We start from the raw sequence: 14,052 nt of genomic DNA on the forward strand, positions 1-14,052 counted from the left end.
ACTCATTGTTTGATTTTTATCAAAAATATTTTGAAAAATAGCTGTACGTGCGTCATTGTATAGTTCTGACTCAGTGGACCTAGCAGTTTTTTCGGTAAGCTGACCTTAGCCACGAAGGGTAATTCATGGTACTATAATTTACCATATACAATGTAGTGATACGTTAATGTATAATAGGATACGGAAATTAACGCGAACACGCATTTTACCTTAAAATGCCTAACGTGGTCGCAGGCTCACTCCTTATTAGTCAGCAGTAAAATGCGTGTTCTTTCGGGAGGACATATTTGACCAGCAGTGGGTCAGAAATGTGACAAAATATTATTTTATATTATGCATTCAAGGTTAACTATAGTCGTCGGCATTGTTTGTATAAACTCCAGCTTTATTTAACTCAGTGTTTGTAAAAATAAGATGAGGAGTTCAACGGATGACAGGTTTCTTTACGAAAACCCCAAGAACACTCAATCTTTACCTTTTATTTACCTTTTGTTTACCTTTTGTTATAAAAGAAGGAAGTCTGAGGTTCAGGTCTTTTGTATACGAAGTCTTTTGTTAGTTGAAATAATACATTTTTAAAAGTATTTTCAAAGTGCTTCCTAATATCACTTAGTTGAAGATTGAATTCACGGTAATTTGGTGTGAAAATATTGTTGATCTACTTTAAATATGTTGAAGAAAACACTGCCTGATTCTAAGATGGTCAAGCTGAGATTCAAAATAAGTTTTATAACAAAGCCTTCTTATTAAGGAATAAGCCTTAATGAGTATTCCTCACATAATATTAAAATAATAATAAGTTGCTTTTTACACGGACCATTTAGCGGATGAAGGTCTGTAGGTAAAAAACAGAAGAGTACGTAATTTTGAAAGAATAAAAATTTTGATTTGAATGTAATAGTTATGATATGTATCCTAATCAAAATTATAAATAGGTAATAACATGACCTTTATGTTAATTAAATTGCATATTCCAGACTTATTTTTCGTTTCGAAAGGTAATAATTTTTTGTGACTGTAAAAAATATATAAATTCACATGATGTTTTTTAATTGTTGGATAAACGTTAAATCATCTTATCTGAAAAATTAATGTGTTTTTGGATATTTTTAATTTCAAAGTTGCGTCATTAGATCCTAATCTGCAATCTTGGCAATTAATAAAACTAAATTTTTATTTTTGACAAGGTTAGGGTGGAGCATAATATCCTGACAGCCTGCGAACACGGCGAGTGCAACTTGGGCCGAAACGTTAGGCATTGTAAGGTAAAATACGTGTTCGCGTTAATTCCCGTATTCTATTATACATTAAACATGCAACGCGAGAGTTTAAAAGTTATGAAGTATATATCCTGTAAACAAGTCTCATGCAGGTATTACAAATATAATTTCCGACCATTCTCGAAAAACTCAGATCAACAGTTAGTTTTTTTGGTATTCTAAAAAAATATTGCTGGTTATTAAGAGTTGACCCTAAAGCTAGTTAAGACTAAAACCTTTAAATGTATTTAGTGTAATAAAACTATGGCCTGCGTGGTAGACTCATTGTCTAATCGCCTCCCTGGTTTTGGGGGAGACTCATGCCTAGCAGTATAACAGTAACTTGTTAAACAAAACCAACCGATAATAAAACGTTGCGTGTTTTACCAACATACTTTCCTCAGTACATTAAAGGCTTAAGTATCCTTCCATTAATTCTATCTTCCGTCTATCTTCCACTGACGATGCAACATTTTCCTTCCCCAAACATGCTCCTCAATGACAGAAGGTATTAAGTAGTCTTACATTCACTTCCCCTTACGTCCTTCCTCCAATATATTGGAAGGGAACAAAAGAAAAATAATCCAAAAAAGACAATAATAATCGTTACGGTTCTAACGCTAATCCTACTGAACCATATTAAGATGTAAGAATTCCTTTCACGTATAAAGGTTATTGAAGGGAAACTGAATGTCACGCGCAAAAACTTTCAGCTTTTGCTTACACCAAGTGTCGGTTTGAATAAAGTAATTTGGCCTCGACTGTACCGTCTAGGGCTGTCGATTTACGCGGTTGATTGAACACTAGTGTATTCGTGCGTTGTATTTTTGTGGAATTTCGGTAATGTTTTCTGGAGTCTTTGTAATTTTAGATCTGTTCTTTATCAAATAAAGCTATAAAATAGAGTCCTTGAAATATTTTTTTTGTTGAGAAATTATAGTAAGTGAAGCATTTCGAAAACACTTAACTGTTTTGCTAGTAGCTGGGTATGAGTAATAGTTAGTTTGACATTTTAATCCACCACTTTCATCTCGAGCATTTTAGAAACTAAGTAGTAAAAGATTTTTTCTGAAATATTTATTTATTGACTTCATAGTATGTAAGAAACATATATATCATGATTATTATTGTTAACACAAAATTAATAAAGTTTTGTCTGTTGCATAGTTAGAACACAGTCTTACAAAAATGATCTTACTAGAAAAATAGGAACATTAACCTATTGTAGCAGAAAGCATGCGTAAAATAAATGTTCGGTGAAAAACCTACAGTGACAGCCCTGAACGCAAGTGGTTACGTGAGGTTTCATTCTGGTTCCCGAATGTGTTAACTGTGATGACTCCGGCCTAAGAATCACTGTTTGTGACTGTACGTTGCGTAGGACACGATTAACTTGGTTGTACGCATTTAATTTAACTTGACTGTACCAGATTGTTCAGCTTATTTCTAAATAGTAGCAAAAAAAATTTTGCTTTTAGTTTTTGGTAGTTTATATTTTAGTAATCAAACTACAGCACTACCCAGATTCATCATTCAAAGTTCTCAACCCGCACTTGGCCAGCGTGATGGACTCAAGACCTTACCCCTTTCTCGTTCAGGGTCGCATAATATCGAGCAAAAAAAATGTTCGGTATGGGAATAAAATTAAGATACAATGGAAAACATTTGAAAGATACGTTGGAGGTAAGTATTTGGTAAGTCATAATAAAAAATTAAGTAATACACAAATGGATTAGTTAGAAAATCAACAAACAATTTATTTTAAACGAACATAATTATGACTAAAAATAAGCTTTCTCCTTTTTCGACTCATCACTATCCCACTTATGATTATTCAAGTTTAATGTAGCGTTTGGATTCGCCTTTAAATAATCTTCTATAATCATCATCGCAGCTTTTTCAGCTATCATCATTACAGGGGCTGCTGATATAGTCGTAAATGGAATAACGCTGGCATCGACCACTCGAAGCCTTTTCACACCTTTGACGAATAACTTCGAATCGACAACAGAACCCATTGCACAAGTGCCAGTGAAAAAGTGAATACTTGTCACCATCGCAAGTGTATAACACTTCCAATATTTCAGACTATTCAATTGCAATTTACCACATTTTTTTAGTTTGACATCTACAAGCTCTGCACCAACGCTTTTAAAATACGTTGAGTTCAAAATTTTGTGCGCATCCATCACATAAATAGCATGTCTTTCTAAGTCTTCTTTTTCTGTATAAAATCCTAGTTTGATTTCAGGCTGGTCTTTTATATGTTTAGTATTTAAAAGAATTTCTCCAGCTGATTTTGGATCTTCCAAGTAGTTAAATATCGCGAATATCTGATGGTCTCCAATCGTTTCCATTATTGTATCACAGATTTCTGGTTTGTAATAAAAAAATGCAGCACAAAATGTAACAAAATAACTTGTTTCGTCTATAATAAGGTTACGAAGTTGATAATCTGGGACAATTTGAGATTTGTTCAAAGCAAAGTACCCGTCTTGAATAGGAAAAGGCATCACGTAAGGATTGAAAGGTTCAGTTGGGGGGTTCGCTTTACCCATTTTGATAACCGATAGATTAATTTGAAAGTCTTTTAAATTCTTCCCAACAGGTAGGTCTACTAAAGTTTTAATTTTCTTTCTTCGCAAATGCTTTTCTGGACCGATACCAGACAACATTAATAACTGTGGTGTTTTCAATACTCCAGCTGATACAATAACTTCTTTCTTTGCATTCACTCGTATGGTCTTCCCATCTTTAGTTTCAATTTTAACGCCAACAGCATTTTTATTTTCATCAAAAATAACTTCAGTTACCAAAGAATGTGTCATTACATGTAAATTAGGTTTATCTTTAACCAGTCTTAGATAGGTATACGCAGTGTTCTGTCTTAATTTCCTTCCAATAATATACAAAAGATTCGTGATACCTAAAGGATTTCTTTCATTGATATCTGCTTCAACATTGTAGCCTAATTCTTCGTAAGCGTCAAAGAATTCCTTTGCCCGTTTTTTGAAGTAGAATTTTTTTAAGCCTACGTTTCCTTTAGTACCACGTAAAGCTGCGTCTTTGGGAGAGCAAAGAATCTTTTTATCAAGCATTTTTTCTACTTTCATGTAAAATGGGAATATAGAATCATAAGACCATGAGGTATCGTTGGTGATGTTTGCCCACCTGTCGTAGTCTGATGGCCAGCCTCGTACATAGCCCATAAAATTGAGACTGCTTGAGCCACCTAACATTTTCCCTTGAGATATGTCTAAGAAACCTCCAACATGATAACGCATGGATTCTTCTTTATTTGAGGTTACGTTCCAATCAACGGAAGTGTGTTTCATGAACGGGTAAAAGGCTGGGTACTGGAAACAAAAGGGATAATTCATAACGTGCTTCGTTGGTTTTTTGCAGAAGTAATTTAAATAGAAGTCATATCTTCTAGTAGCTAACGTAAGATCACTTTATTAAAAGTCATATTATTTGATATCTGATACATTTAAAAACGTAAATTTTTTCAACAATAATAAGGATTTGACAATGTAATAATTGGAACTGTTTTGGGCAATGTGTGTTCTTTCACAGAAAAAATATAATACCTACTGTTTATCGCGTGGTTAGTCTCATTTTCTATACAAAAAAGATACGCCAAAACATGAGTTAAAAAATTATGATTTTTGATCGCTGGTATTGCTATAATTAAGAAAGTATTCACATAGATTAAGGGCTATTTTGAGATTGAATACATATGTAAATGTTCTTAACTCTATTATTGAAGGTTTCACTTACTAAAGACTCAGCCGGTGGATTGCCTCCAGCTTCAATAAGTAACACTTTACATTCCTCTAGTTCAACCAGTCTGTTAGCAAGTATACATCCCGCTGTTCCTGCACCGACTATTATGTAGTCATATGTTGCGTTATCTACAATGAAATTACATATTACAAGTTGCGGTTCGTGTCTATTTATTACATACTAAAAACTTTTGTATCATTTAGAGAAATTCCTTTGTTTTCTCAACCCCGCTCCTTGACTGAAGAAATAAAAAACATACGAAAATATTCAAATTCATAAAAGATAGGAATGTTGTCACGTTTATATAAAACAACAATTTAATAAAATACATGTCCTATGAAAAAATAAATTGAAACTGCCATTCTAAGACAAAGGTACCTAAACAAGGTACCAGTATGTTGTTTTTTTTGTTGTTACTTTTTATTTGTTTTATTTATTCAAATTATTTCTCACCTTCAACGTGTGCAGGTATAGGCCACAGATCGTTAGTTAATTGTAAAACTGACACCATACGAAATATATTCTGTATCGCACGATAATTTTGTATTGCAGCGGCTGAGTCCATTTCATTCAATTTGTCTCTGCGAATTATATCAGTAAAACCATATTGAAAAATGAATTTCCTCTCAATTGATCAAAAGTCTGTAATATTCATCGTAATTCTTCAATATAAGTTTAAAAAAGTCTTTCGGTCATCAATACTGAATATATATAAAGCTCTTCCGTTACTGAGTGACTGACTGACTGATGAGCAACGCACAGCCAAAACTACTGAGCGTAGAAAGTTGAAGGTTGGTACGGAGATTCCTTGGGAAGTGTATATGAATACAGAGAAAGGATTTTTGAAAATTCCTTTTTGAGTGGGGTGAAATTTCACGTGAGCAAAGCTGGGGGCGGAAAACTAGTTGAAATACAAAAAGCAATGAAATCATTTACATAATTTACTTACTTCAATTACTAACGGTATTGGATTTAGTTTATTTCATTATATTTATAAGCACTGACGATTCCATCAATTGATTGATACCAAATAACCAAAACAAAATATAGGCAGTCTTTATAACCACATTGACAAAATAATTTATTCCTGCCAATCTCAAAAACTGCACTAACGATGGTTATTTATGTTTCATTCATCGATAAGAACGAGAATCGTTTGTTTACAAGTTATCAATAAGGTGTAATGTGGCAATTAAAATTAAAAACAATGTGTAAAAATAAGTAAATGCTTAATATATCATGCGGTTTGATAAAAATGTTTAGTGAGAAAAAATATCACTTGACTGCCTCCGTGGCGCAGTGGTTTAGGTCGCCACGCCGATACCACTGTGTCGGGAGGACGTGGGTTCGATCCCACATGGGACAATTATTTGTGCGATCCACAAATAATTGTTTCGCGTCTGGTTGTACTTTGTGTCCGTTGTTTGTATGTTCGTAAAAGTCCCCGCGACACAATAGCAATTCTTAGCGCGGGAGTAGTCTTTTTAAAAAAGAATGAGAAACACTGTTTCACCACTCCTGGATATATAAGTGGCCGGGACCCACAATATAACGTGTCCTCCGAAACACGGAGGATAGATAATAATATGTATAAGATGGCCACCCATCCACAGAACAATCTCGGCATGCCTGGTGGTAACTAAGCCACGAGCTCCTCATGCTGCGGTTAGCTTGTCAAGTACAATTTTAGCAGTGGTTTTCATCCAGATGCTTCGAAACTGGCCTTTTGAGTGATGTAAGCATAATAATATCAGAATGTCATTATCATTCGGTAATTTTCAGTAGGATTCTCAATGAATGGTAAAACTGTTTCAAAATCCGAAGTATCAGTTATATCCAAAGGTACAGTTTACCTTTGGATATAACAGGCGTGATTTTATGTATGCTAATAAAATATGTTGATTAATATTAGAGCACTCAATAAATAGGAATAAAAATATTTCAACAAATATCATACAATCGGATAATGTATTTAAATAAGCTTAGCTTCCAACTGTTAATACACTAATAATATAACAATTTGATGGCCCATCAATAATTGTATTAGTGTCTTAAATTAAGTTGGTTTAGATTAAAATAGAAATCGGAATAAACAAGCACAGTTCATTGAACTATATTATAATAGCTTAACTTTGTGACGTCTTTCGAAATTTCAAAATGATCTTGCTTTTTTACTAGACATAAAAAGTAACGGGAATTGAGTGTGGGAATTTTCATTTTTTGAAAGATATAACTTTTGAGTACTTTTTTTAAGACAATTCCCGTTTTAAGAATCGCTCTTGTGTCGCGGGGACTTAGACAAACATTCAAACTTACTCGATGAGTGATAATATTAAAATACTAAATTACTCAATTTATTATTTTCTAGAACTTCCATTTTTATTATCAATAAAATTTGCAAGTATGTGCGTAAACACGTATTCTAGAAACCCATTATAATTTATATGAGATTTAAATTTAAATCTATTCAACTCTTCGTAAACTAAATAAAACAATGCTTAATAAAGAAATAGAAGCAATGGTTGACGTATTCTGAATAATTAGTGAACAAGTGCGTGACAAATAACAATTAATCGACAAGGATACAATTACTACACTAGCAGTAGAAAAACTATGAAACTGTGTAACCATGCATGATAGCACGTTTGCGATCATAATCAAGAATCTGATTGTCAAATTGCCTGAAATGTTGATTTGTATAAACTATGCAATTACAATGCAAGCCTTTTGAAACATTTCGTAAATTGATGGATAAGGGAAAACCCGTAAGGCAGATACAATTTTGGATAAATAAAAATATTTATAATTATAACTGTTAAACAATAAAATATTTAATATATTTATAATACATTACAAATGAATACTTTCACATTACCATGAACTTACATATAAAAATCTCAATTTGGTAGCTTAATGCATGATTGACGTATCAATGGTATTTTATACAATTTCAATATTTCACAATGATGAAATTGCAGCATTGAAGCGACCATATTTAAGATTTTTTACTTCATCTGTCAATGCATTTGATATATTATTATGACGAATGCCATCTACGTATGATAAGAATGTATTTCACCTTTCACTAATAAGAACAGGGTACATGACACTACCTTGAGGAATTCCAAATGACACCCTAGAAATCCCCGGCATAACAAATATAATTTTAAAAGGAAATTTAATAAAGACCTAGCTGACCCTCGCAACTTCGCCTGCGTCACATAAGAGAGAATGGGTCATAACATTCCCCGTTTTTGTATTTTTTTTTGCTGGTTCTCTGCTCCTTTTGGTCGTAGCGTGATGATGTATAGCCTATAGCCTTCCTCGATAAATGGACTATGTAACACTGAAATAATTTTTAAAATCGAACCAGTAGTCCCTAAGATAAGCGCATTCAAACAAACAAACAAACAAACGCTTCAGCTTTATAATATTAGTGTAGATTGTATGACGGATCTCTAAAACAGGTTATTCGATACAATCATACAACTGGTCAGCTAATTAACCGAAGTTTACTTAAATATCATTCGGAATCAGGATTCGGTTCAGTCGAGTGTTAAGTTGATGTGATAGTGGACTTACCATACATTTTAAAGGAATTTCAACTCTAAAACTATTGCAATAAGTGAGTGTTAACTGTGAATTAGTTTGGTGTTTCAGGGAGCAGTTTTAGGGCCTAGAGTCTCTAGTGTTATTTTAGTATTTTTCTGGGAGTTTAATTTATATTTGTGACCTAGAAAACAGCTTAACTTTTACAATGAATGAGGATCTAGTTTCTCACATTCTATAAAATCATATATTAGGTTGTTCGTAAAGTCATCTCCATTTTTTGTGGAATAGAAAGATAGTTTCGAGCGTCGAGTGGTCATTTACTGTTGAATTTAATAAATTTTACAGTTTATGAAATATGCTTTGGGTGTTGTGAATTTTTTACAAGTTAATCTCCTATATGTTTTGAAATTTTATCTATTAAACTAGTTCTCTGTAATTTTTGAACATCAATATAATAAAATGTTTAAAATATTAACTTACTGACACTCATTTAATTAATTGTACATTGACCTTTTTTCGACTTGTTTACTTTTTATGTATTTTGAAGGTTGATACGCCTAAAATGCATACTTTAAAAATGTTATGCATTTTGCGGTAATTTTATATATTATGGTTACTTTGAGTCATCAAAATAATAAATTGAGGTTTAATAAATAATTAGATGCATGCAACATTTTTGTAATACATCTTTGGCGGAGAGCAGAGTGTATGCTCTTCTTGCTATGATGTTATTAAAACTAGCCGAAAAATGTATTAAATTCTATTTATAGTATTTATTCTTTAAAAAAACTAAATTCGAATGTAAAATGGATCATTAAACAAAGAATATCATAAAAAGTAAACATTTTGTCAAAATGTACACACCCTATACTTAGTCCAAAAATAACGACGTGTCAAGGTCTCTCTTGTTTTTATTCATGTCGAATTTTATTGCACATAAACTCATTATTTATCTTGTTTTGATCGTAACACAAAAATACGTAAAAAAACATGCTAAAAAACTCGATTTCCAATAAAATCTTTATTTTTGTTTACAGATATCCCAAAATAACATTTTTTTTTGGAAAAAAAACATGCATTCGTCAGCTGATAGCTAATAAGAAACTGATAAAACTTATTATAGTAAAACTACAGTGAAATAAAAAGTCAGAATGAATTCATCAACTGCAGTTCTTGGAATCAAAAGGGCACAAGAGGCCTTAAAAGTTCTGGCTATGATGCAAATGACTGCATTTCTGTGGCCTCCACAAGCCAACGTTCAAAGTAAGTAATTTATAAGGCTTAAGAAACAATATGGTTTTATTGTGTTTATTGGGTCACTTTGTTTAAAAAATATAAACGTATCAAGAAATTATTGTATTGTAAGGATTATTTCCCATTACTGACCCACTGCACTGGTGAGCAAGGGTCTTCTTCCAAATAAACGAAAAGGTTTAGCCTTAAGTCTACCATGGGTAAATAAGAAAATATCTATAAGAGTTTAGCAAATAAACATAAGTCATCAAAGGACATGTTTTTTTGTGTAGAGCCTAATTGTTTCTTTTGCGTTTACTATATCAAGACTTTTTTGTTGGTGTACCTGCGGTTATACTTAAAGCTACCAAGACGTTTGAGGAAAAAGAAATATCTAACCCATAGCCCCTTTATGAAATCGCCACAAACTTGAAACTGCAAATTTAATGTAAAAATTGGTATAAAAATCTTTAATTTTGTTTTTTCAGATGGTGCTAATTTTGACTTTATAATAGTCGGCGCAGGATCAACGGGCAGTGTGATAGCGAACCGACTAACAGAAAATTTGAATACCAGAGTATTACTTATTGAAGCCGGTGGAGACCCACCAGTCGAGTCAGTTGTAAGTAAAATCCAATGATCTAGGTCAAACATTGACACTGATGGTCAAAGTATTATTAACGAGGCATAGTTCAACAGCTTAGGCTCTCCTTAAATCAAATGTGAAATAGACCACTAAAACTAGAACTTTGTAAAAACCATTTTGTTAAAATGTCCACAATTTTTGGGGTTAAGCATAGCTTAGTCCCAAAAAAACGACGTAAAATCTGATTCTAACCTTGACCGTAAGGTTTGTAGCTGTCAGAGGCATAAAAAAACAGAATTCATAACATGTGGCTTGTTTGATACAGCTATTTTATTTAGAAAAACAAAATTAATGACTAGAATAATTCTGCATGCTAAGGCTCTCTACTAGATAATATAAGAATAGAAGTTATAGTAAGGCCGCTCTTTTTATCAACGGTCTTAAAATATTTACTGCCAGTCCCGCAACGGTTTTAACTATTTGCCTATTAATTATTACCTAAGTTTTTTTTTTCTGCGACTCTCTCGTGCGATAGACAACGGTAAGACCGTAGCGTACCTAACCCTTTGTTCTTCAGCTGCGTCATCATTTTCTAGACATTAAATGACATAAAGTCAAATGAAGATCAGACTAAAATTCTCTATTTTTCCATGTCATTTGCATATTAGTTACTAAGTTAAATGTCACTTAGAGTGACCTTAAATACTCTTATCTTTTAATTTATTTACCTTTTCTTAGAATGTTCAGTGCATTTAGGTAAGTTTTGTCCAAGTATTTATATTAAGAAAGGGCAATATTTTTTTTTTAATACTACATAATATAAAGAATCAGGAAAGACTTAGTAAAAAAATCACAACATAAAATTACAATCAAAATTTTATTAAAAATAGATCTCATATTAAATTATTTTTACCTCCAGTTTCCAGCTTTGCTGATGTTTTTGAAAAACTCGGACTACGACTGGAAGTATGCTACAGAAGACGACCACTATAGCCAACAGTTTCATAGAAACCATGGAGTGGAACTCACAAGAGGGAAGATGCTTGGAGGATGCAGTTCATTGAACTTTATGGCTTATACGAGAGGCCATTACCACGTCTATGATGAATGGGCACAGATCACTGGAGATGAATCTTGGAAATGGGAAAATCTTCTTCCATATTTCATGAAAAGTGAAAAATTACTAGATCCGGTAACACTAAATTCAGCTGACAGCATTTACCATGGTATAGATGGATATCTAGGAGTCACAAAGAACTATAACGAAGATGCTGTCAAATATTTGGAAGCGTTTGCTGAATTAGGTCATGATATACGTTTAGATACCAATGGTGATTGTCCCTTAGGTTACACTGAGAGTATGTTGACTTTAGCCGATGGTGTAAGACAAAGTAGTGCTTATTCATTTTTACACCCAATCAAAGATCGACCAAATTTGTTTGTACTCAAAAACACATTAGTTACCAATATTGTATTTGATGAATACCGCAATGCTATAGGCGTAGATGTTATCTTAGAAGATAATAGTACCGCATTTTATAGAGCAGACAAAGAAGTAATAGTGTCAGCTGGGTCTATAAATACTCCGCAAGTACTAATGTTGTCTGGAATTGGACCTAAAGAACACTTAAGGGACATAGGAGTTGAAACAATTTCAGATCTGCCTGTAGGAGAAAATTTACAAGACCATGTGATCGTTTTAATGAATAATGCAGTAGGTAATTCTACACCAAGTAAACCTATGGATCCTAGAGAATATCCAGTGTCTTTAATAACTGGATATACGACAGTTAATGAAGGCCAAGATTACCCAGATTATCAAACATTAAGTTTTCTCCTCAACGAACCGGCTGGTATTTTCAACTTGTGTGCATTCTACTACGCTTTCATAGATGAAATTTGTGACGCGTTTTACGATGGAAGCATTGGCAAAGAAGTGCTTCTAAGTTTAGTTGTACTCATAAGTCCTGAATCTCGAGGTAGGATTTTATTACGTAGTTCGAACCCTAGAGACAAACCTATGATTTTCTCTGGCTATTATTCAAATAACCAAGACTTGGAAAATCATGCTACGTATTTGGAAGATTTCATGAGAGTCCATGAGTCCAAGTTGTTTAGGAGCACGGAAGCAAGAATGGTAGTTCCAGAAATTTGTGGCTGTGGTAATATTTACGACCATGAATTTTGGAAATGTTATGCCCTTTGTATGATGATGTCTGGTTATCATTATACTGGGTCTTGTCCGATGGGAGCTGTGGTCGATTCTAGATTGAATGTGTATGGGGTGCAAAAATTAAGAGTTGCAGATGCAAGTATTATGCCTAAAATCCCAGGCGCTAATACTAATGCTGCTGCTATGATGATTGGTGAAAAAGTCTCCGATATAATAAAAGTAGATTATTATTTATAACAGATTTTGTAGATATTGTTTAGTGTAAATAAATTATTGTTTTTTTTATTTGTTGCTGTTTATTAATGTCCCGTGTCCCTTACACTAATGTCTTTGAAAAATATCTGCATAATTGATAGAATTAATAAAATAATAGATATTAATTACTGATTAAATCCAAACCATTCGTATCGCAAAATCGTCACTTAAATGTGTTGCTTTAAACATTGAAATAGGAGTTTCTGAAAATATTCAACGAAGTTTTTTGCTACTTATTTTATGATATTTTGTGCATTTGATGCTGCGTCAAAGTATTGCATCATAATTTACGAACAAAGTTAGGAATTAAAGATGAATGATCAGAATAATTTCTTATTAAGGGTATGATACATTTTGGAGTAGTCATGCCTGGGAGGATAAAATATAGTTGTTGGAATTAAACCATCGTATTAATACTTTTTATATACATAAAGTAAAGTGGTACTTCCAATCCACAAGGTCAAAAACTAACCTCAAAAAATTCGGATTATATTATTTCTATAGTTTTTTTGAACAATTGTGACAATCAATCAAAATGTACAAAATATGACCTAGATCACAAACAGGTCTTAATTAAAACACAATATACCGAATCAAGCTTTCACTGACGCAAAATCGATGCACAAAAAACCCTTTTACATCACGGTTCTTGTTAATAAACGTCAAAAATGGAATTGACACCTTGCTTGATTACGATAGTGTTAATTCAATGAATTAGTTGGACGCCTGTAAAAAGTAGCCCCGAAAAAGATTTCTTGCAAATAGTCGTCGACAACATTTTTTTTGTTTTGGTATTAAAGTTACGAAAAGGACTCTTTGTTGTAATCCAGGTGATAAACTATCTGTATTTTCAGTTTCACTACAATCAGTCTTGTAGTTTTAGCATGATTGAGTATCAAACATCAAGCTAAACATTAACATTTGTAATAAGTTAATTTTTTTCATTTCATTAACATTTGTTATAAGTAGAATAAGTTAAGTCAAGATTAATTTTGTTATAGTAAAATAATATATTTTCAGTCGAAACTGTTATAACCTTGTAAAAAAATGATTTGAAGATAAATAGTTATTGTATGACTTGTGAGAATTTACTACTATTATTTAACTAGAAGTAAATATGTAACAATGGTTATTGTTTTACGTTTATTTCCGTTAGAAAAATAAATCTAATGAAGAATTAACGTTAATGTAACAAAAAAGGGAATGTT

At 32.6% G+C, this 14,052-nt stretch overlaps 3 protein-coding genes across 6 annotated transcripts in view; 1 reads left to right on the top strand and 2 right to left on the bottom strand.

Moving 5' to 3' along the window:
• The window catches only part of LOC142980038 (zwei Ig domain protein zig-8-like), a 248,613-nt gene that overhangs the window by 134,299 nt on the left and 100,262 nt on the right, over positions 1–14,052 (bottom strand). The gene's annotated exons all lie outside the window — the stretch shown is intronic.
• On the bottom strand, positions 3,041–5,610 carry LOC142980168 (ecdysone oxidase-like). Its single transcript, XM_076125499.1, has 3 exons — positions 5,499–5,610; positions 5,040–5,173; positions 3,041–4,615 (listed from the first exon to the last, which is right to left on the bottom strand). Exons 1-3 carry the CDS (start codon positions 5,608–5,610, stop codon positions 3,041–3,043), a joined length of 1,821 nt encoding a protein of 606 aa, XP_075981614.1.
• Positions 8,570–12,874, top strand: LOC142980097 (ecdysone oxidase-like). The gene is made up of 4 exons (XM_076125401.1): positions 8,570–8,670; positions 9,635–9,860; positions 10,319–10,452; positions 11,336–12,874. The coding sequence occupies exons 2-4, from the start codon at positions 9,749–9,751 to the stop codon at positions 12,824–12,826; spliced, it is 1,737 nt and encodes a 578-aa protein (XP_075981516.1). The 5' UTR covers positions 8,570–8,670; positions 9,635–9,748; the 3' UTR covers positions 12,827–12,874.

Source organism: Anticarsia gemmatalis, chromosome 17 (assembly GCF_050436995.1).
Source record: "Anticarsia gemmatalis isolate Benzon Research Colony breed Stoneville strain chromosome 17, ilAntGemm2 primary, whole genome shotgun sequence".
Taxonomy (NCBI): Eukaryota; Metazoa; Arthropoda; class Insecta; order Lepidoptera; family Erebidae; genus Anticarsia; species Anticarsia gemmatalis.

Excerpts from the sequence above, each read along its gene's own strand:
- LOC142980168 (XM_076125499.1), bottom strand. The coding sequence starts at position 5,610 with ATGGACTCAGCCGCTGCAATACAAAATTATCGTGCGATACAGAATATA. Across the intron at positions 5,174-5,498 it reads TATACCTGCACACGTTGAAG|ATAACGCAACATATGACTAC; the intron begins GTGAGAAATAAT and ends ATTTCATTGTAG. Across the intron at positions 4,616-5,039 it reads ATCCACCGGCTGAGTCTTTA|TACCCAGCCTTTTACCCGTT; the intron begins GTAAGTGAAACC and ends TTTTGTTTCCAG.
- LOC142980097 (XM_076125401.1), top strand. The coding sequence starts at position 9,749 with ATGAATTCATCAACTGCAGTTCTTGGAATCAAAAGGGCACAAGAGGCC. Across the intron at positions 9,861-10,318 it reads TCCACAAGCCAACGTTCAAA|ATGGTGCTAATTTTGACTTT; the intron begins GTAAGTAATTTA and ends TTGTTTTTTCAG. Across the intron at positions 10,453-11,335 it reads ACCCACCAGTCGAGTCAGTT|TTTCCAGCTTTGCTGATGTT; the intron begins GTAAGTAAAATC and ends TTTTACCTCCAG.